The sequence below is a fragment of the Tursiops truncatus genome, chromosome 4, assembly GCF_011762595.2.
Source record: "Tursiops truncatus isolate mTurTru1 chromosome 4, mTurTru1.mat.Y, whole genome shotgun sequence".
NCBI classification, from domain to species: Eukaryota; Metazoa; Chordata; class Mammalia; order Artiodactyla; family Delphinidae; genus Tursiops; species Tursiops truncatus.
In genome coordinates, this window is record NC_047037.1 from 11313810 (window position 1) to 11337934 (window position 24125).

The 24125-nt window shown below is 41.4% G+C and overlaps 1 protein-coding gene across 1 annotated transcript in view; it reads left to right on the forward strand.

Moving 5' to 3' along the window:
* LOC109549793 (collagen alpha-4(VI) chain-like) overlaps window positions 1-23915 on the forward strand; it is a 53637-nt gene extending 29722 nt beyond the window's left edge. Inside the window, 6 exon segments of the mRNA XM_033856315.1 lie at window positions 2254-2262; window positions 2351-2844; window positions 19905-19995; window positions 21330-21689; window positions 21692-21991; window positions 23747-23915. Coding sequence (XP_033712206.1) covers window positions 2254-2262; window positions 2351-2844; window positions 19905-19995; window positions 21330-21689; window positions 21692-21991; window positions 23747-23847 — 1355 coding nt within the window. The 3' untranslated portion in view covers window positions 23848-23915.
* Window positions 23916-24125: the final 210 nt, after the last annotated feature.

A 24125-nucleotide genomic window follows, 5' to 3' on the forward strand; every position in this document is an offset into this window, starting at 1 on the left:
TATACTCAATATTTTGTAATAACCTATAAGGGAAAAAAATCTGTAAAAGAATATATAATACATATATGTGTATAACTAATCAGTTTGCTGTACACGTGAAACTAATATGATATTATAAATCAACCGTACTTCAGTAAAATAAAATTAAATTAAAAGTAATGAAGTGGATGAAAGGCATGCCATCTCACCAGTGAAGAAAAATTCCTCTACAATTGGCACCTCATGCAATGCAATGATAATTGCACACCTGCACATCTTGGTGCTTCTTATCACAAAACAGGCAAAGAGAAGCTCTGTTCTTTTATTTCATCCATTTAAGCAAGAGGGATCAACAGTGAGCCTTCAGTAAGAAATGGGTCTTTTTAAATTAACATTTGTGTTTTAAAAATGGAACTGTGAATCATCAAATCTTAAGTAATGCTTTGTCACATTCCCAGATTGTAATTCTTTGTCTTCAATGTACTCCAGGATATTTGCATCCTATAATATATACATTTCTCCACTTACTGGCAATAGGCAGTGAACATTGACTTGGCAAATTGCTTAGTTTGGGTTTTCTCCACAATCATCCCACCCCTATTATGCTGACTCTCCCATATTCTGTCCATTCCCATCCAGTTGCTGTTCAGGGAGATTCTGGAATTTTTTTTCCTAAAAATCATAAAGAATAATACCATCACCTTGACCACAAAGGAAAAGTTTCAGAGTTAAAGGTTAAAACTCTTTTACATTCAGGAGCACTGTAAAGTCAAAAACAAACAGAAAAATGGGGAAAATATATGCAATATAAGCAGTGAACCCAGGGAAAGGCCCTAACTTCTTTACTCTATCATGTTGAAATATATAAAATCACTGCTACTCAATCATTTTCATCTACAAACACAGATATTTCATATTTGCTAAACCTAAGTGTAAAAAACTCTTTTAGATTGAAAACGGGCCAAAAACATGAATGGATGATTCAGAAAAGAAAAAAATACAATAAACCTGTAAAAATGTTTGACCTTACAAGAAGTCAAAGAATACAAATTAAAATAAGATTTTTTTTTGTTTCAAATTGGAAATATTTTTAAGATGAGGAAAAAAATCCCTATCCAGAGTTGAGAAATGTAGGTATGTCAATTGGCACAATTTTTCCTAAGAGCCATTGGACAATGCATATCAAAAGCCATAATTGTAGACCTATTTGGAGCTGTAATTGGACAGAAATGAACAGATACAAGTTCAAGTATTCTCATCACAAAGGGATGTTGACAGAAGAAATCATGAGACATCATAGGAGACCAGATGATACTGCTCTAAATTTATTGATGGAAGGAATACCATAAAGTGAAAAAGGATTCAGAATAGAGCATAGCCTAAGCTCCAAGTCTTATAAAATGAAATAAAACAAGTGATAGATATACATATATACACATATATATGATAAATTAAGGGTAATTTTAATATATTGTTTTCTAGTATTTTCCATGAAAATATATTGCTTGTGTATACACGCTTATACATAATATATGCAATATACAATTAATATTATTACTAACATTAATAAACAATATATTAATAACCAACAATACAATAATTAATATTAATAATTACTAATATTACTATATTTTATTATATAGAATTTAAGATATGTGTGTATGCATATGTGTGTGTATATATAGTTTCTGAGTAGCTAAGTGTATTAGATTTAAGTTCAGTACAGTGTGACTCAGTGCTCAAATGCAGGAACACCAACATAGTCCTCAAATCAGCCTGGAGGTAGCCAGTCCCGGGATGATGGAGCGCCATGGTGCCTAGGGATGGGTGCCCAGGGATGCAGCCTCTTTATATTTTCCTGCACTGCCACTGGGGTGGGGATGCTGTTTCCGAAATCACCTCATGGTCCAAGATGTCTATCAAGCTTCAGCCAGCAGGTAAAGGAAAGGAGGATACTTTTTCAAGGTTGTACCTCCCATGGTTCTAATTCTGTTATCCAGAGCTTAGTAAGATGCCACCCCACTGGGAAATGTACCCTTTGTTCCAGGCAGCCATATACCCAGCCAGAGACTGGGTTTCTGTTACCATGGAAAAAAGGGAGAGCAGATATTGGGGAGCAAGGTGAGGTCTCTCTGCCACACTCAGGCAGAACTCGGAGAGGCTTGAGAGGCTCCTCCTCTCAGAGGAGATGGTTTTCATACTGAAGCTGGCAAACGTGGCTTCGCCTATGTCAACTAACAACGTCTTTTCTCTCCAAAATCGTTTCCCTTCTAGCCTGTTCAGGTAAGTAACATTTCTTCTTATTCACTCCAACCTTCATCCGTTTACAGACATTACAGGCAATCCTAAATCTGTGTATCCACGTGTCTAGGTGTTTCCGAATGCCCAGTGTTACCGACCGAGGTGGTCTTCGCCTTGGAAGTGTCAAATGACGTCTCCCAGTTGGATTTCGAGAGGATGAGAGGCATTTTACTATCTCTGTTGATGAAGACGGAAATCAGTGGGAGTAACTGCCCCACGGGTGCCCGGGTGGCCATCGTCTCCTACGACAGCAAAACAGATTACGTGGTTCGCTTCTCCGACCATAAGGGGAGGCCCGCGCTCCTGCAGGAGGTCAGGGGACTCGCCCTGGCAGGGTCCTTTAGCAGCAGGAACCTTGGGGACTCCATGAGGTTTGTGGTGAGACATGTATTCAAGCGCGAGCGCGCGGGCCGCCTCCTGAGGAAGGTGGCCGTGTTCTTCCAGGCGGGCTGGATCCAGGATGCAGGTTCCATCAGCACAGCCACGCCGGAGCTCAGTGCGCTGGACATCACCTCTGCGGTCATCACCTTCACAGAGGACCACAACCTCCCAGACGCCCTACTGGTAAGTGGGGGACCGCGGCTGCGCCGGGTTCTGGGGGTTAGTGCCTGGTTCCTGCTCCTCCACCAAGGAGCACATGAGGAGTGAGAGCTGGTCAGGGGAAGAATCCTCCAGAAACTGAAGTATATGCGTGGGAGGGGGCAGGTGCGGGGTTGGGGGGATGTCTCATTACAGACTCTGCTACCAGTGCTACTGCTGGTACCTACTGGCCATCTTTGAGCCTCTGTGCCATGTGCCTTTTAAACACTGTCTTATTGAATTATCCCCCAAACTGTATAAGGTAAATGTCATTGTGATCTCCATTTCAGAGATAAGAATACTGAGGCTTAGAGAGAGGTTAAGTATATCATCAAAGATCAAATATCTGTTGGGGGCAGACCGATTTTATCTGCCTTCACAGCCTGTGCTTAACCACTCTAGGCTAACCTGTATCATGGGGGTCCACAGACTGTAATTTTCTCTCCTCTTTTTTATTTGGGGTATAAAATCCACATCCATATACAAAGTGGGTAAGAGGAACTGATTTTAAGGATACAGCTAGATGGATTTTTGTATATGTTTAAAGTGCTGTGACCTAGACATGGTTCGAGATATTGAATACTTTTGGCATTCTATAAGTTTTCTAGTACGACCTTTCCGGCTTCTGTCACCTGTTCTGAGCCTTGGTGCAATGTGAATCCTACAGAATGTACTCTTTATATCTGGCTTCTTTCACTCAATGTCTGTTCTTTTGTTCATCCATGTTGTTTATATGAGTAAATTTTTTAACTGCTTTTCTGAAGTATTCTAGTGTGTGTATATACCATAATTTATTTTTATTTTTTAAAATTGAAGTATAGTTGATTTACAATTTTGTGTTAGTTTCAGGTATACAGCACAGTGATTCATATATATATATATATATATATATACTCTTTTTCAGATTCTTTTCCATTATAGGTTATTACAAGATATTGAATATAGTTCCCTGTGTTATACAGTAGATCTTTGTTGGTTACCTATTTTATATATAGCAGTATGTATCTGTTAATCCCAAACTCCTAATTTATCCCTCTCTCCTTTTCCCTTTGGTAACCATAAGTTTGTTTTCTATGTGTATCACAATGTATTTATTGATTTATTCTCTAGACTTTACTTTTCTAACTGAAACCCATGTAACACATTCTCATGGAACATATGGGATGATTTATCAGAATGAAAGGCGATTTCCTTTTTAAGTGATTTCAGGATGCTGATGAATATCAGACTGAGCTACATTCCATTGCCAATATTCAACCGTTTCTGATCTGCGAAAACGGAAGTGTCATATGGTTCAACCTAAGAGCTAAGGAATTCAGCTGTGTTAGACCATTTAATTTTCTCTGAAGGTTGGGTGTGTAGTGCGAGTGTTAGGTGAGAGATTTTGTTGACACAGCTGTGAATATGCTTCTAAGATCAATAGGTAAGATCATGACAGCTTGCGAACTGTTGGGAAGGATGGACAAAATATCTTGAGTTTTCAGAAATAAAGTCAAGATGCAGAGGGTGAGCCCCTTGTTCCCTGTTAATCCCTCTTGCCTCCCAGGGTGTCTGGACAGGGACGGGTTGGGGGATGGTGGCAACTCTCAGTGGATTAGTAAAGGCAGGGTGAAACAAGTCACATTTTATTTTTTTTTATTTTTATTGAAGTATAATTGACTTATAATATTTTATTAGTTTCAGGTGTGTACAACATAGTGATTTGATATTTTTATACATACAAAATGGTCACCATAAGTCTAGTTATGATATGTCACCGTACAAAGATATTACATAGTTATTGACTATATTCCCCACACTGTACATTTTATAGCTGTGACTCATATTTTGTAACAGGAATTTTGTACCTCTATTTTTATTTTTATAAATTTATTTATTTTATTTATTTATTTTTGGCTGCATTGGGTCTTCTTTGCTGTGCATGGACTTTCTCTAGTAGTGGTGAGCGGGGGCTACTCTTCGTTGTGGTGCACGGGCTTCTCATTGCAGTGGCTTCTCTTGTTGTGGAGCATGGGCTCTAGGCTTGCGGGCTTCAGTAGTTGTGGCTTGCAGGCTCTAGAGCACAGGCTCAGTAGTTGTGGCGCAGGAACTTAGTTGCTCTGCAGCATGTGGGATCTTCCCGGACCACGCCTCGAACTCATGTACCCTGTATTGGCTGGCGGATCCTTAACCACTGCACCACCAGGGAAGTCCGCAATTTTGTACCTCTTAACCTCCCTCACCTATTTCTCTCATCCACCCACCCTCCTCCCTCTGGCAACCACCAGTTTGTTCTCTTTATCTATGAGTCTGTTTCTGTTTTATGTTTGTTCATTTTTTTTTGTTTCTTAGATTCCACACATGAGTGAAATCATATGGTAGTTTTCTTTCTCCATTCTGACTTATTTCACTTAGCATAATACCCTTTAGGTCCACCCATGTTGTCACAAATGGCAAGACTTCATTCTCTTTGTGGCTAAGTAATATTCCATTGTGTGTGTGTGTATACACATCTCTATATATGTATATATTTATATGTGTGTGTATATATATATATATATATATAATCTTCTTTATCCATTGATCTATTGAAGGACACTTAGGTTGCTTCCATTTTGTAGCTGTTGTAAATAATCCTGCCATGAACATAAGTGTGCATATATCTTTTTGAATCTGTGTTTTGCTTTCTTTGGGTAAATACCCAGAAGTGAAATTGCTGGATTATATGGTAGTTCTATAATTTTTGAGGAACTGCTATACAGTTTTCCACAGTGGCTGCACCAATTTACACTCCCACCAACAGTGCATGAGGGTTCCCTTTTCTCCACATTCTCACAAACACTTGTTATTTGTTCTCTCTCTTTTTTTTTAAATATCAAAAATTCTTTATTTTGAAAAACAATTTGACATAATTTATATATTGAACCTGTGGTACACACACACAATGAAATTAATTTAAAAAATGTTTTGCATTTAAAAAATATTTTCAAGGGTAGTTGATTTACAATGTTGTGGGTTTTTTTTTTTTTACATCTTTATTGGAGTATAATTGCTTTACAATGGTGTGTTAGTTTCTGCTTTATAACAAAGTGAATCAGTTATACATATACATATGTTCCCATATCTATTTGTTCTCTTTTTGATGATAGACATTCTGAGTATGTCTCAGGATGTCTATCATCAAAGGTTATATGAGGTTATATGAGGTATGAGGTCATATCTCATTGTGGTTTTGATTTCCTTGATGGTTAGTGATGTTGAGCATCTTTTCATGTATACAATGTCATCTGTATGTCTTTGGAAAAATATTCAGCTCCTCTGCCCATTTTGTAATTGGGTTGTTTGTTTGCTTTTTGATGTTGAGTTGTATGAGTTCTTTCTATACTTACTGGATATACGGTTTGCAAATATCTTCTCCCATTCAGTAGGCTGCCTTTTCTTTTTGTTGATGGTTTCTTTCCTTCACTGTGCAAACCTTTTTAGTTTAATGTAGTCCCATTTGTTTATTTTTGCTTTTGTTTCAAATACATAACAGTTTAAATTAGAGATGGAACTTTTGTCTTTGGCTCTTTCCTCAATAACAAGGTGCTGTAGAAAAAGTCTCTTTGTCTTTCTGAGTTTCATTTTGCTCAGCTCTAAAATGGAGAGAGTGTCACAACTTGATGTTATTTAAGGCTCCTATCCAGGTGTAATTATCTACTTTTTAAAAGGCATTTCCCTAACATTTGGAGAGTGATACTCAGGGTACAATTACGATTAACCCCACCCCATTGTTCATCAGTGTTGCTCTCTGAGAGGGGATCCTGGGTAGACAGCATCTGGATGGTCCTTTGTCAAGAAGTTCTGGCCCTCTCAGCTGCTTTAGGTGCGAGTGAAAGAATGACATAGTGTGTGAGAAGAAACTGCCAGCTTAAAGGTACTTGCATCTCAGTTCTGTCCTTTCTGTCTGCTCTTCTCTTAATTTCTTATACATATTCTTGCCCCAGGATGCTGGGGGATGAGTCTGTTCCTTCAATTTAACAATTTAGAAAGTTGTTATATGGTACTTGCCAGCTCAGATGTAATGAATGACCTCAGTTTTGGTGACATTGGCAAGGAGAGAAACCATAAAAATGACAACCCCATCCTCAGAGACTTTCAACAAATCCTCATTTCTTCACAACTGGGCATATTGCATCTCATAACCTTCCCTACTCTGTGCTTTATCCTTAGTGGAATCCAGTTAGGAGAGTGGGAATGTCCTGTAATTTTCTTTCTGAATTATCCGCTTGAGGACTCCCTTTGACAACCTGTGGGGCTTTTGTCTTTCACCTCTATGTTATTTTATTTTTCAGAACAACACCCCCATACTTCTAGAAAAATGATGGTTGTTCAATTTGAAATGATTGTATAAAGAGATGCCTAATTTCTCGTCCATTTAAACATGCTTGGAAGTTATGGGGCATATTGGAAAGATTTCTTAAACCATCCATTGAATCAACCTCAGTCCTAAATAAAGCAATATTATAGCATTTGGACGATTCTCGCCTAATCCCATTAAGAACTGTCTAATTGCCTTATGTCTCAAAACATAAGACTTAATGTGCCCCTCTTTTTTAAAGTCAAAAAGTGGAGGATTACAGGGAAAATGCAATTTGTTTGCCTCATTTTGAATTTCATTTTTCTTTATAAAAAATCTAGCACTTTTTCCTTTGAAACAATAGCTAGGAAAATAGCTCACATTTATTGATCCAGGTGCTATTCTGAGATCTTCCCAATTATTGATTCATTTAATCCTTACAACAACTCAAACAGATAACTATTATTATGGGCCCATTTTTCAGATGATGAAACTGAGACCCAGAGAAGTTAAATAACTTGCTCAAGGTCTGGAATCCCCATTCACAATGAGATTTTAATTCAAAGTCAAAAACAGGAAAAGAAGATAGTTGAGAAGTTCTAAGCTTTTTCCACGTATTAATTAATTTTATCTATACAAGAACACTATGAGAGAGATTTATGAACTGGCCCTATTTCTATTTCCGTGTACTGCTCTTAAAAAAAAAAAAAATCCCAAGAATGGAATACTGGCTATCATGCAGAAAAAAACAATTAGCTTTAGCAGATGAAAATATTAAGAGGAAGGCCAAAGGGACTTGGGGAGGAGTAATTTTTAAAAATTTGGCATAATTTTAGAATTCAGAAAAGTTGCAGGAGGACATTCATTTTTTTTTTTTTTGAAGGAAGTGTTGGGTTGTCCAGACACCCCTTTCAGAGGCCATGGATGACTCGCTGCTGAGGCCTTGTGGGCTGCTGTTTTCGATTAGATTGTTATCACCCTGGAGTGAGGATTAGTAGCTGAGGGAAGGAATTAGGCAATGAGACTTCAAACTCTGGCTTTGTCCATTGTGTAATCTGGACATGTCATTTGGCACTGGTGCCTCAATTTAGTCACCTGTAAAATGGGGATAAACTCACAGGTTTGCTGTGAGAGCTGTAGGAAGTAGTGTCCACAGGGACGTCTGACACTTTCTGTGTATACGTGATGCAGGCCATGGTTATTGCCATCTCCTCAAGGTCATCAGGAATGTGCATTTTCCCAGTAACTGTATATTAAATCAGAAAGCTTCCATTTATTTACAGCGCCTATGAAGTTCCTGCCACCATGCTATGTCCTTTTCATGCCTTGTCATCTTCACCTCTCACTCCTCAAAATGTGGTCCTGGGACCAGCAGCATATCAGCCTCACCCAGGTTTGTGAGAAATGCCAAATCTGAAGCTTTCTCCCTGATCTAATCTATCAGGCTCTGCATTTTTAATAAGATCCCCAGAAGGTTTCCATGAATGTTAAAGTCTGAGGAATTTGGGGCTGATCCTCATACTAATCCTACAAGTTAACAACAATAATACATTTCCCAGAGAAAGTGAGGGAAGCTCTGAGGTGAAGTGACTTGTTATAAATGACACAGTCCTGAATCAGCACTCCCGTGTGTCTGGTTCCCTGGTCCCTTCAATGTCGACCCCCAGTGTTCACTGGGGAGTCCAGGAAGAGTCAGCAGCTTCATGGAGTTCCTGATGGGGCCATGCCACCTGGCAGGAGCCGAAACTGGACACCAGATGGTATCTAACTCTCCCTCTTTAGGGTCCGGTCAGCCCTTCCTCGGTCCAAGGCAAATCCTCCTTCTCAGCACTTGCCTCCTTCCCCTCTCCCCCATTTGCCTGAGCCAAGAGCCTCCTCAGTGCAGTCCTAGGAATGAGCATTGTTCCCTGGCCTCTGGCAGCTCAGCCCAGAAGCAGTGAAGCATTGACTTGAACCCTGTGGGCTTCTTCAGCTCAGGGCCCACAGGGCGTTCTTTAATATTGGGGGCTGTGGTTTGAGTGTTGTCTGTATCCTTTGAGAACATACCTTTCTATTAAACAAAAGAGGATGTTCATGCAAATCCCTGTGCTGTATCCTCTCCCACCCCTTCCCCATACACTCTTGTCCTTAGTGCCCAACTAGTCTCATCAGAGCACAACTGGATATTCAGAAGCAAAGTTGGTTGAGGGAATCATGAAAAATGCTCATTCAAACTATAATAAAGCTTTGAGCCTCAAGCAGATCACTTGGCTTGTGTTTCAGGTACTCTGTGAGATTTCCTTCTCTGGTGCAGTAGGGATCATAGAGCCAGCTTATTCTTCTCATGCTGGGGTCCCTTACCACATGAACTCTCAACTAAAGCCTTCTCCAGAATCATTTTGGCAACTTTATCAGTGACTAGGACTGTGCTGGCAAGTCCAAAGTCAAAGTAATGAAATGTTAATTAATAACAGCTCGGTACAGATAAGTTTAAACTGAATCACAGTTCCCCATGGACTTCCATTGTGTCTTTGTGTACTGGTTCTCACAGTTTTATTTTTGCAAGAGTGGTAAAAAATTTAAGCATTATCATAAAAGTATTCTTCCTCAGAAGAGTTTAAAAAAAGATGCAAGAGAGGACTTTCAAGATGGCGGTGGAGTAAGACATGGAGATCACCTTCCTCCCCACAATTACATCAAAAATACTTCTACATGTGGAACAACTCCTACAGAACACCTACTGAATGCTGGCAGAAGACCTGAGACTTCCCAAAAGGCAAGAAACTCCCCACGTACCTGGGTAGGACAAAAGAAAAAAGAAAAAACAGAGACAAAACAATAGGGACGGGACCTGCATCAGTGGGAGGGAGCTGTGAAGGAGGAAAAGTTTCCACACACTAGGAAGCCCCTTCGCGGGCAGAGACTGCGGGTGGCAGAGAGGGGAAGCTTCGGAGCCACAGAGGACAGCGCAGCAACAGGGGTGCGGAGGGCAAAGCGGAGAGATTCCCTCACAGAGGATCGGTGCCGACCAGCACTCACCAGCCTGAGAGGCTTGTCTGCTCACCTGCTGGGGCGGGCGGGGGCTGGGAGCTGAAGCTCGGGCTTCAGCGGTCAGATCCTAGGGAGAGGACTGGGGTTGGCTGCGTGAACACAGCCTGAAGGGGGCTAGTGCACCACAGCTAGCCAGGAGGGAGTCCGGGAAAAAGTCTGGAGCTGCCGAAGAGGCAAGAGACCATTGTTTCAGGGAGCATGAGGAGAGGGGTTTTAAAGCACCATCTAAATGAGCCCCAGAGACGGGTAAGAGCCGCGACTACCAGCACAGACACCAGAGACGGGCATGAAACGCTAAGGCTGCTGCTGCCTCCACCAAGAATCCTGTGTGCGAGCACAAGTCACTATCCACACCTCCCCTGCTGGGAGACTGTGCAACCCGTCACTGCCAGGGTCCCATGATCCAGGGACAACTTCCCCAGGAGAACATATGGTACACCTCAGGCAGTTGCAACATCATGCTAGCCTCTGCAGCTAGAGGCTAACCCCACCTTCCATACCCCTCCCTCCCCGCGGCCTCAGTGAGCCAGAGCCCCCTAATCAGCTGCTCCTTTAACTCCCTCCTGTCTGGGCAAAGAACAGATGCCACAGGATGACCTACACACAGAGGCGGGGCCAAATCCAAAGCTGAACCCCAGGAGCTGTGCAAACAAAGAAGAGAAAGGGAAATTTCTACTGCAGCCTCAGGAGCAGTGGATTAAATCTCCACAATCAACTTGATGTACCCTGCCTCTGTGGAGTACCTGAAGAGACAATTAATCATCCCAAAATTGAAGCAGTGGACTTTGGGAGCACTATAGACTTGGGGTTTGCTGTATGTGATTGACAAGTTCTGATTTTTATGTTTATCTTACTTTAATTTTTAGCACTTGTTATCATCGGTGGATTTGTTTATTGGTTTGGTTGCTCTCTTCCTTTTTTTTCCTCTTCTTTTATTTTTTTACTTTTAATAATTAAAAATTATTTTTATTTTTATAACATTATTTCATTTTATTTTACTTTCTTTATTTCTTTCTTTTTCTCTCCCTTTTCTTCTGAGCTGTGTGGCTCACAGGGTCTTGGTGCTCCAGCCGGCTGTCAGGCCTGAGCCTCTGAGGTGGGAGAGCTGAGTTCAGAACATTGGACCACCAGAGACCTCCAAGCCCCAAGTAATATAAATTAGTGAGAGCTCTCCCAGATATCTGTGGCTCAACAATAAGACCCAGCTCTACTCAACAACCACCAGGCTCCACTGTTGGACACCCCATGCCAAACAACTAGCAAGACATGAACACAAACCCACGCATTAGCATAGAGGCTGCCTAAAATAATAATAAGGTCACAGACACCCCAAAACACACCACCAGATATGGTCCTGCCCACCAGAAAGACAAAATCCAGCCTCATACACCAGAACACAGGCACAAGTCCCCTCCACCAGGAAGACTACACAACCCACTGCAACAACCTTACCTACTGGAGGCAATCACCAAAAACAACTGGAATTATGAACCTGCAGCCTGCGAAAAGGAGACCCCAAACACAGTAAGTTAAGCAAAATGAGAAGACAGAGAAATATGCAGAACATGAAGGAACAAGGTAAAAACCCACAAGACCAAACAAATGAAGAGGCAATAGGCAGTCAGCCTGAAAAAGAGGTCAGAGTAATGATAGTAGAGATGATCCAAAATCTTGTAAATAGAATGGAGAAAATACAAGAAACTTTTAACAACGACCTAGAAGAACTAAAGAGCAAACAAACAATGATGAATGACACAATAAATGAAATTAAAATTTCTCTAGAAGGAATCAATAGCAGAATAACTGAGCCAGAAGAACAGATAAGTGACCTGGAAGATAAAAGAGTGGAAAACATTTCCTCAGAACAGAATAAAGAAAAAAGAATGAAAAGAATTGAGGACAGTCTCAGAGACCTCTGGAACAACAATAAATGCACCAACATGGAAACTATAGGAGTCCCAAAAGAAGAAGAGAAAAAGAAAGGGACTGAGAAAATATTTGAAGAGATTATAGTGGAAAACTTCCCTAATATGGGAAAGGAAATAGTCAATAAAATCCAGGAGCACAGAGAGTCCCAAACAGTATAAATCCAAGGAGAAACACGCCAAGACACATATTAAACAAACTATCAAAAATTAAATACAAAGAAAATATATTAAAAGCATCAACGGAAAAACAACAAATAACATAATACAAGGGAATCCCCATAAGGTTAAACCTGATATTTCAGTAGAAACTCTGCAAGGCAGAAGGGAGTGGCAGGACATATTTAAAGTGATGAAAGGGAAAAACCTACAATGAAGATTACTCTACCCAGGAAGGATCTCATTCAGATTCAACACAGATATTAAAACCTTTACATACAAGCAAAACTAAGAGAATTCAGCACCACCAAACCAGCTTTACAACAAATGCTAAAGGAACTTCCTAGGCAGGAAACACAAGAGAAGGAAAAGACCTACAATAACAAATCCAAAACAATTAAGAAAATGGTAATAGGAGCATACATATCGATAACTACCTTAAAAGTAAATGGATTAAATGATCCAACCAAAAGACATAGACTGGGCTTCCCTGGTGGCACAGTGGTTGAGAGTCCACCTGCCGATGCAGGGGACACGGGTTCGTGCCCTGGTCCAGGAAGATCCCACATGCTGCGGAGCGGCTGGACCCATGAGCCATGGCTGCTGAGCTTGCACGTCCAGAGCCTGTGCTCCGCAATGGGAGATGCCACAACAGTGAGAGGCCTGCGTACCGCAAAAAAAATAAGTCATCATTAAAAAAAAAAGTTTTCTTTTAAAAAAAGACATTGAATGGATACCAAATCAAGACCTGTATATATGCTGTCTACAAGAGACCCAATTTAGACCTAGGGACACATACAGACTGAAAAGTGAGAGGATGGAAAAAGATATTCCATGCAAATGGAAACCAAAAGAAAGCTGGAGTAGCAATTCTCATATCAGACAAAATACACTTTAAAACAAAGACTATTACAAGAGACAAAGAAGAACACTACATAATGATCAAGGGATCAATCCAAGAAGAAGATCTAACAGTTGCAAATATTTATGCACCCAACATAGGAGCACCTCAATACATAAGGCAAATGCTAGTAGCCATAAAAGTGGAAATTGACGGTAACACAATAATAGTAAGGGACTTTAACACCCCACTTACACCAATGGACAGATCATCCAAAATGAAAAAAAGACAGGAAACACAGGCTTTAAATGATACATTAAACAAGATGTATTTAATTGATATTTATAGGACATTCCATCCAAAAACAACAAAATACACTTTCTTCTCAAGTACTCATGGAACATTCTCCAGGATAGATCATATCTTGGGTCACAAATCAAGCCTTGGTAAATTTAAGAAAATTGAATTTGTATCAAGTATCTTTTCTGACTACCGTGTTATGAGACTAGATATCAATTACAGGAAAAAAAAACTGTAAAAAATACGAACACATGGAGGCTAAACAATACGCTACTAAATAGCCAAGAGATCACTTAAGAAATCAGAGAGGATATCAAAAAATACCTAGAGACTAAGGACAATGAAAACACAATGACGCAAAACCTAGGGATGCAGCAAAAGCAGTTCTAAGATGGAAGTTTATCTCAATACAATGCTACCTCAAGAAACAAGAAAAATCTGAAATAAACAACCAAACTTTAGCAATTAGAGAAAGAAGGATAAAAAAATCCCAAAGTTAGCAGAAGTAAAGATATCATAAAGATCAGATCAGAAATACATAAGAAAGAAATGAAGCAAGTGATAGCAAAGATCAATAGAACTAAAAACTGGTTCTTTGAGAAGATAAACAAAATTGATAAACTGTTAGCCAGACTCATCAAGAAAAAAAGGGAGAAGACTCAACTCAACAGAATTAGAAATGAAAAAGGAGAAGTAACAACTGACACTGTAGAAATACAAAGGATCATGAGAGATTACTACAAGCAACTATATGCCAATAAAATGGACAACCTGGAAGAAATGGAAAAATTCTTAGAAAAGCACAACCCTCCAAGACTGAACCAGGAAGAAATAGAAAACATGAACAGACCAATCACAAGCACTGAAATTGAAATTGTGATTAAAAATCTTCCAACCAACAAAAGCCCAGGACCAGATGGCTTCACAGGTGAATTCTACCAAACAATTACAGAAGATCTAACACCTATCCTTCTCAAACTCTCCCAAAATACAGCAGAGGGAAGAACACTCCCAATCTCATTCTATGAGGCCACCATCACCCTGATACCAAAACCAGACAAAGACGTCACAAAAAAAGAAAACTACAGGTCAATATCACTGATGAACATAGATGCAAAAATCCTCAACAAAATACTAGCAAACAGAATCCAACAGCACAGTAAAAGGATCATGCACCACGATCAAGTGGGGTTTATGGCAGGGATGCAAGTATTCTTCAATATATGCAAAACAATCAATGTGATACACCATATTAACAAATTGAAGGTTAAAAACCATATGATAATCTCAATAAATGCAGAAAAAGCTTTTGACAAAATTCAACACCCTTTATGATAAAAACTCTCCAGAAAATAGGCATAGAGGTAATTACCTCAACATAATAAAGGCCATATATGACAATCCCAAAGCCAATGTGATTCTCAGTGGTGAAAAACTGAAAAACATTTCCACTAAGATGAGGAAGAAGACAAGTTTGCCCACTCTCACGACTATTATTCAACATAGTTTTGGAAGTTTTAACCACATCAATCAGAGAAGAAAAAGGAATCCAAATCAGAAAAGAAGAAGTAAAACTGTTTCTCTTGGCAGATGACATGATACTATATATAGAGATTCCTAAAGATGCTACCAGAAAACTACTAGAGGTAATCAATGTATTTGGTAAAGTAGCAGGATACAAAATTAATGCACAGAAATCTCTTGAATTCCCATACACTGATGATGAACAATCCGAAAGAGAAATTAAGGAAACACTCCCATTTACCATTGCAACAAAAAGAATAAAATACCTAGGAATAAACCTACCTAAGTAGACAAAAGACCTGTGGGCAGAAAACTATAAGACCATAATGAAAGAAATTAAAGATGATACAAACAGAGGGAGAGATATACCATGTTCTTGGACTGGAAAAATCAACATTGTGAAAATGACTATACTACCCAAAGCACTCTACAAATTCAGTGCAATCCCTATCCAACTACCAATGGCATTTTTCACAGAACTAGAACAAAATATTGCACAATTTGTATGGAATCACAAAAGACCCCAAATAACCAAAGCAATCTTGAGAATGAAAAATGGAGGTGGAAGAATCAGGCTCTCAGACTTCAGACTATACTACAAAGCTACAGTAATCAAGACAGTATGGTACTGGTATAAAAACAGAAATATATATCGATGGAACAGGATAGAAAGCTCAGAGATAAACCCACACACATATGGTCACCTTATCTTTGATAAAGGTGGCAAGAACATACAGTGGAGAAAAGACAGCCTCTTCATAAGTGGTGCTGGGAAAACTGGACAGCTGCATGTAAAAGAATGAAAGTAGAACACTCCTTAACACCATACACAAAAATAAACTCAAAGTGAATTAAAGACCTAAATATAAGGCCAAACACTATCAAACTCTAAGAGGAAAACATAGGCAGAACACTCTATGACATAAATCACAGCAAGGTCGTTTTGTACCCACCTTCTAGAGGAATGTAAATAAAAACAAAAATATACAAATGGGACCTAATGAAACTTAAAAGCTTTTGCATAACAAAGGAAACCATAAACAAGACAAAAAAAGACAACCCTCAGAATGGGAGAAAATGTTTGCAAATGAAGCAACTGACAAAGGATTAATCTCCAATTTATACATGGAGCTCATGCAGCTCAATATCAAATAAACAAACAACACAATCCAAAAATGGGCAGAAGACCTAAATAAACATTTCTCCAAAGAAGATATGCAGATTGTCAACAAACATATGAAAGGATGCTCAACATGACTAATTATTAGAGAAATGCAAGTCAAAACTACAATGAGGTATCACCTCACACCAGTCAGAATAGCCATCATCAAAAAATCTACAAACAGTAAATGCTGGAGAGAGTGAGGGGAAAAGGGAACCCTCTTGCACTGTTGGTGGGAATGTAAATTGATACAGCCACTATGTAGAACAGTATGGAAGTTCCTTAAAAAACTGGAAATAGAACTACCATATGACCCAGCAATCCCACTACTGGGCATATACCCTGAGAAAACCATAATTCAAAAAGAGTCATGTACCACAATGTTCACTGCAGCTCTATTTACAATAGCCAGGACATGGAAGCAACCTAAGTGTCCAACGACAGATGAATGGATAAAGAAGATGTGGCACATATATACAATGGAATATTACTCAGGCATGAAAAGAAACAAAATTGAGTTATTTGTAGTGAGGTGGATGGACCTAGAGACTGTCATGCAGAGTGAAGTAAGTCAGAAAAACAAATACCGTATGCTAATATATATATATATATATATATATATATATATATATATATATATATATATATATAAAATCAAAAAAATAGAAATAGTGGTTCTGAAGAACCTAGGCACAGGATAGGAATAAAGACACAAACGTAGAGAATGGACTTGAGGACATGCGGAGGGGGAAGGGTAAGCTGGGGCAAAGTGAGAGTTGCATGGACATGTATACATTACCAAATGTAAAATAATAGCCAGTGGGAAGCAGCTGCATAACACAGGGAGATCAGCTTGGTGCTCTGTGACCACATAGAGGGGTGGGATATGGAGAGTGGAGGGAGACACAAGAGGGAGGAGATATGGGGATATATGTATCCATATATCTGATTCACTTTGTTATATAGCAGAAACTAACACAATAATGTAAAGCAATTATACTCCAATAAAGATGTTAAAAAGTAGATGCCAGTTTTGTAGCTATTTCAATTCAGTTGAATTAGGTTGTTTTCCAACCAGCCGAACAGCAGATTGAAGAGCTGAGCTGAGTAGAAAAGTCAACATAGTGTCCTGAACACGAGGCAAATACAGAGGACAGTAATGGGGGACCAGGCTGTGTTGAAATAGGAAGAAAGCTCAGCAGCATTGACTCCTACCCTAAACTCTGTTGTTGAGGAAATAGGCCAGAGGCTTGTCCAAGGCCACACAGCCAATTCTGGCAGGCCAAGGACTAGGACCCGAGTTCCCGACACCTAGTCTATTAGTGCTGCATAGAATTTTTCGTGTGAACCAATTCTTTGTACAAACTTGAGGGTATGTTTGAATTTATTTGAAGTCTTTCATATTACCTTTAAAATTCTCATCAATTCTTCTTTAGATAACACACCTCAGCCATGCTTCCTGTGGTTTAAAAATAATGTACACCAGCTTAGCGTCTCCCCACAACTCTTGGAGTTAAGTCGATGTTCCTGTGTTACTCCAGTCTTCTCCAGTCTCCTGGAGCACTGCTGTGGATCCTGGTTTCAGAAGCCTTCCAGATTGCCTCATGTGATTTCCAGTAAAGCTCTTAATGTGTCATATCCATGCTAACATTGTTCTCTCTAATCCTCGGCGATTTGTTAGGTCCATTTTGTTTGGTCTATGACCATGTGAAGTGGATCTGAATGTTGGATGTTGGCAACTCTCCACTCACTGTTCTTGTCAGCCTCCTCCCTCTGTCAGGGAGTTCCAGGGTTTCAGATGCGTTTTCTCAAGTGTCTGGCGGGTAGGGGTGTTGAGAATTCATAAATAACCACTGCCTACCTCTGGGCATTTATCTTGCTGTTCCTCCACACCATAATGCTTTCCCCTGCTTCTTTGCCAGGTAAGGATCCTACTCATTCTCTCAAAAGTGCCAGATGCCATTATCTTCATCAGGTTGCTTTTATTCATTCCTTTTGAAATGAATCTCCTCTTCCTGTGTTCCCAAAATATATTACTGGTTTCTTTCTTTCTTGAACATTATTTGTCTATCCTTCCACTTAGGTTTTTAAGCTCTTTGAAGGTGTGGCTGTGTCATTTTTGCGTCTCCAAATGGCTTAAGAATTTTACCTAGTAGTCATTTCATCAGTCTTTGTTGATTTGAATTTCTAAGTCAGAAAAAAACCTAAATTTAGATGGCTTTTAGCATGGAAGGATTAGGAACGTTCCCATGTTTGTTTCGTGTTACATTAGCATAAGTGAAAGTTCCACTCTTTATATATCTTTCCCCACACGTGTTTTTCCATCAAGGAGGCTCAGGTGAGGGACCATGTTTGGGATGTGCCGCAATCCTAAACAGGAAGCATGAGTGATCTGTAAGGAGTGTATGTTACAGAATGTTCTTTTCCAGAGTAGACCCTGCCCGTTCTCTATTTCCAAGGGTGGGCACGACATCTGCATATCTTGAGCACCTTGCTACCAGAGGAGGGTCCAGGTCGGCTTGGCCCTGGCCACAGCAATGCAGGAGGTGGGGCTGACCCTCAGGGAGGCGCTGTCCTACATGCTTTGATAGAGTGGACAACGAGATGGCCATGACTAAGCTTAGATATCCAGCTCTTTGCAAACCACACCTCAACTCCTGAGAGAAATCATCTGAAAACTTTCCTAATTTCATTATGAAGTGGAAACCTTGCAAGTAGTCTGCATTAGCCAGGGCAGGTTGACTGTGAAACCATTCATGCCCAAGTCTCAGGGGCTTAACACCAGAAAGTGTTATTTCTGCATCTGTCACCAGCGATGTGGGTCCTTGGGTGTGTGGGTGAAGGAAAGGGGTGCTTTGCTGCATTTAGGACCTGAGCTCCTTCTGTCAATGGCCCCAACATGACTGAGGGCCTCAAGACCTTTTCTGGATCCTCTACATCTGGCTGGCAGAGGAGGCAGTGGAGCTTAGTGCATGCCCTGGAAATGGCATTCATCACTTCCACCTACACGCTGTTGGCTAGATCCTGGTCATATGGTCCAACTAACTGCAAGGGATGGTGGGAACTGTAGTCTAGTTGTGACCCTCAGAAGAAGAGAGAATGGGTTTGTTGATTATCTAGCCAGTTATCGCATGGATCTTGTTGGATTTATTACTGTTAATATTATTTGTCTTTTAAACCTGATATCAGTTATTAAATTAATCATAATTGGAAAGGTTTGGTGAAGGAGATAAACAGATTTGCCATCCCTACAAAGCCTTCCCTGATTCCCCCTCACTCTTCCCAGCTCTGACCACCAGGAATACTCTAGAGAGGCCTCCCTGGTGGTCTCTGCCTCTCTCCATCCTCATGATTTAGGGCCTAGATCTATGACTGTGTTCTTGAAGGGTCTGCATGTTCATGGTTAATAACTCCCATCACATGGCATCACGTACCATGGACAATCACTAAAGATTTACAGAATTTATAAATGACTGAAGCCTCAACTCCTTTACCCTCATTCCAACACAACCTGATGTTTGTTGAGTTTTACACACATTGGGAGTCTGAAGACCCACAGCTCCTGTGCCCACACCAGTGGTAGTCCAGCCACCAGGTTAGGACTAGAGAACTAAGTGACTATAATAACTGGAATAGAAGTCCCAAATTATTTAGACATAGAGAATTATATGTGTTCTTTAAAAATAGCATATTAATATTTTTCTCATCTGAATTGGGAGATGCATGAAAAACATGGCCTGAGATTTAGTTCAGCTAACAATAACTTTGTGTATGTGTTGGCACTAGATGGATGGAACCAACAAATTTCATCTGTATATCTGGGAGACAGAGAACCAGCAGGACGTGGAGAACATGGCCCACTGCACTCTCTGCTATGGTAAGCCTGGATGGCATTGCTGATCAGACTGATGTCTTCAGAACAGGATGAATTAACTGGTGACCACAGGCCATTTCTGCTGCTCACATGTGTATTTGCTTGGTATGTGAAGAACTTTAGAACTGGGGAATTTCTTATTAAGTCTGAATTTCTAGTTTTTCTTAGGAAGTCAGAATAATCTGGAGAATCCCAGACACTGCATTCCCTTGTGGCCACAGTCAGCCAGAGATGAGTGGTGCCAGCCCTCTTTGGAGGGGCGGGTGTCTGCTAGTGCCCCACCCTCCCCTCCCTGCCCCTTCCCTATCTTCTCAGCCCTGGCCTGCTCTGCTTACTTACCTGTACTGTCAAGTTCCTGTGGATGGCTGGGCTTGTGTTCCTTCCTCAGTGGCACCTTAGTGTAAAGGGAAGACCACTGAGCTAAGGTCAAGAGTCCTGGTTTTTGGCCTGGAACTGCCTTTGGCCATCATCAGGGTATTGGCAAGTTGTTCCCTGTCTCAGAGTCCCCGCTTCCATCACTGTATCCCACACTGGCCTGGGCCAGAAAGAACATGATGCTGAAACCCACACATGCCCACGTGTGAAGAGCTCTCATCCACACCCACGTCACCCGGGGCCAGAGTGAGTCCTGTAGGTGAAAGCAAAAGGGGACTTAATAGTTCCCTTTACTGGATCCACACTAAGTCCTAACACTGCCAGGAGAGATTTGGCTCTGAAAACTTGGTTGGGTCAAATACAGGAACTGCCATTTGTAGAGTATATTACAGCCGATGAACTGCTTTCCCATCCATCGTCTTATTTGACATGTGGTTTCTCTGGGCCTCCAACCCCCTCCTGCAGAAGCAAAAATCTAGCTGGTGTTTATTGAGCCTGAGCTTTTGCTACACACCAGGAGTTGTTCTGAGCCCTTACATATATTAACTCATTTTAAAGTTACACATCACAAACAACCTCATAAGGGAGGTACTATTATTATTATTATCATTATCGCCATCTGACATGAGGAAACTGAGGTTGTGGGAAAGCTGAGTAATCTGCCCCAGGTCACACACCCCCATAAGAGGTCGGGCCTGATTGAACCAGGCAGGGGTCTGTGAATCTAGTGATTAGGAAGCCGTATGGCCTAGTGGTTAGAAACATTAACCGAGGAATCAGATACTCTCAACTTTTCCTTCTGGGAAACAGGAACATTTATTGACAGTGCCCATCTACTAGCAGAGTCAACCCCATGCAGGCAGCCCTCAGCAGCAGCTTTCCCTACTGAGCACCTGGAATTGTGTCCATGGGAAGGGAAGGGACTTGTGGTAACCCCGCCTCTCCCCGCCTCTCCTCTGCAGATCAGTGCATCCCGGCCCCGAAGTGCGGGCTGGGCGTGCCCAGGCCGCTGGCAGTGGACGCGGACGTGGCCTTCGTGGTGGACAGCTCCGTTGGCATGGGCACCGACCTCTACCGCACAGCCTTGACTCTGGTGGACACCATGCTCGACGACCTCGAGGTGGCTGCGCAGCCGAGCATGTCCCCACGCGGGGCCCCCACAGCCCTGGTGACACACATGACCCCCCACTTCTGGCTGGGCACGGGGCGGCCACCTGTGCGCGAGGGCTTCCACCTGACCTCGTATGGCCGCCGGATGCAGATGCAGAGGCATGTCCGCAAGGCCATGGACCACCCCCTGCGGGGAGCCCCGGCCCTGGGCCACGCTTGGAGTGGACGCTGGAGAAGGTGCTCCTGGTGGCCCTGCTGCCCAGGAAAGTGCAGGTCCTCTTTACCATCGTGGCCAGTGAGACCAGCAGCTGGGACCGGGAGAAGTTAAGGACTCTGTCCCTGGAGGCCAAGTGCAAGGGCATCACTCTGTTTGTGCTGGCCTTGGGCCTGGGCGTGGGGACCCGCGTGGCCAGCGGCCCCTCCAAACAGCATCTGCTGCACCTTGAGGGGCTCTTGGACGCGGAGGTGGCCTATGCCTGGGGCTTCACGCAGGCCTTCCTGAACCTCCTAAAAGGTGAGCAGTTGGGGAGCCCTGGGGATGCTGGGTGGGGAGAGGAACATACAGAGCCTGGCATATGAGTGAATGGGTGCCCATTGCACCTTCAATCTTGCTGAGGTGTAGGCAGCCCCGAATTCTCTGAGGGAGCCCCCAGGGAGCACACCACTTCCTGAAAACCCTGAGCTATGTTGCCCTGACACTGTGCCAAGCCTAGCGTTGGTTTCTTGTCTGGTGGCTGGGAGGCCTCAGGTTTCCACCGAACCTTTTGATTTTCTCATTTACCAGAATGAGGATTACAGTCTCTTCTCTATTTGTGAAGCCTACGTTCAAATACCTGCATGAAAGCACCACTGCTGTATACACATAAGACATTGTTACTGTTATTGCTGTATCCAGTGATTCAGAAACTAGTGCTATAGAACAGTGTTTCTCAGATTTTAACATGCACATGCATTTCCTGGGGATCTAGTTAAAATTTGGATTCTGACTCAATGGGTTTGAGCTGGGGCCTGAGAGTCTGCATTTAAAAAATTTTATTGAAGTGCAGTTGATTTACAATGTTGTGTTTAATTTCTGCTGCAGCAAAGTGGTGAGTCTGCATTTTTAACAGGCTCCTGGTTGATGCTGATTACCACACTTGGGTAGGAAGGGTCTTCAGGGACTTGCCAGGAAGTGAGGGAGACAGAAGTCCGGGGTCTCCCACCTCAGGTTGGCTAGATGAAGCCACCAGTGAAGGGCACGGTGACAGTGAAGCTTGGCCAAAATTCTTCCCTGCATCCTGTGCTAGTAGCCTCACTTCCAGTTGAACCAAGTTCATGGGCAACTGGTGCCAAATCTGTATCCCTAGCATGATGATGGAGATGGTTAGGATTGGGGGTGGGTATTATCCTGGTCATATTTACAGGAGTTTGTCTTGGGCTTTGTCCAGCTGTGCATAGTCCACAGCAACTCATGTGCGGGGTGCCTCCTTGTGACATGGGAGGCCTTCTTGCCCTCCTTGCTGGGAGACATTAGTTTCTCAGTTTGTAAGCAGGTGTGACAACCCTGTTGGGATCCTTGAGGAACATCTGTCCATTTGTCAGTGAAGGAATAAAGGGAGTCTGATGGACATCTTAGAAGTAGAGACATAGCATTTGTGCTTCTGTAATTTGAGGGGTATGGACGTTAATGAATTGGTTCTAGTCCGAGCTTTGCCACGAATGAGCTGTGTGAATCTAGAAAGGTCAGTGGACCACCCTGAACTTTAGATTCCTTACCTTTGCAAAAGATGGAGGGGAGAATTGTAATAGATGGCTGACGGCCTAGTGCTTCTTTGAGGGAGATGGTGGCTAAAGGATTAGTTTTTTAGTCTGTTTTAATTTCACTTTATTTTTTATGTTTTATTACATTAGGTTGTATTTCACATTGTTCTAGTCTTTTATGTTATTTTATTTTATATTGCTTATACAATAGGATGCATTTTATTCTCTTATTTTGCTTGTATTTTATTTGCTTTTGTTTTTATTTTATGCTGTTTGATTTTACATCTTTTTGATTTTATGTCAATGGATTCTTTTTGATTTTGTATTTTATCTTGTTACTCTTTATTTTGTTTTATTGTGTATTTTACTTTATTTTATGCTTTACTTGATTTTATTTTGTGTCTTAAGTTTTACGTCTTAATGGTCTTTATGCTTTATTTTACTTCATTTTTTCACTTCATTTTACTGTTGAGTTTCATATTATTTTACACTTTTTTTGATTTGATTTGATATTTTATTTTATTTTTAGGTGGATCAAACCAGTATCCACCCCCAGAGCTCATTGAAGAGTGTGGAGGCCCGAGCCGAGGGGACACCTTGCTGCAACCCATCCTGTCTGTCAAGAGGTAGGCTGAGGGCAGGGCTGGGCTCTGTCCCCTGCAGGGAACTGTCTCCCTTAGGTCACAGGCAAGCCAATCCTTGACTTGACTCCAACCATTGGGACCCAGATGCTCCTGTGTTCGACAACTCTGATATGGTTTTGTTTTTCTTTTCTTATTTTTCAATATTAAGAGTAATACAGGGCCAATAAAAAAATTCAAAGATCACATAAGTGTATAAGAGCAAACAGTAACTATTTTCGATTCCACTGCATTACCTATCCTCTAAACCCATATCCCAGCAGTAAA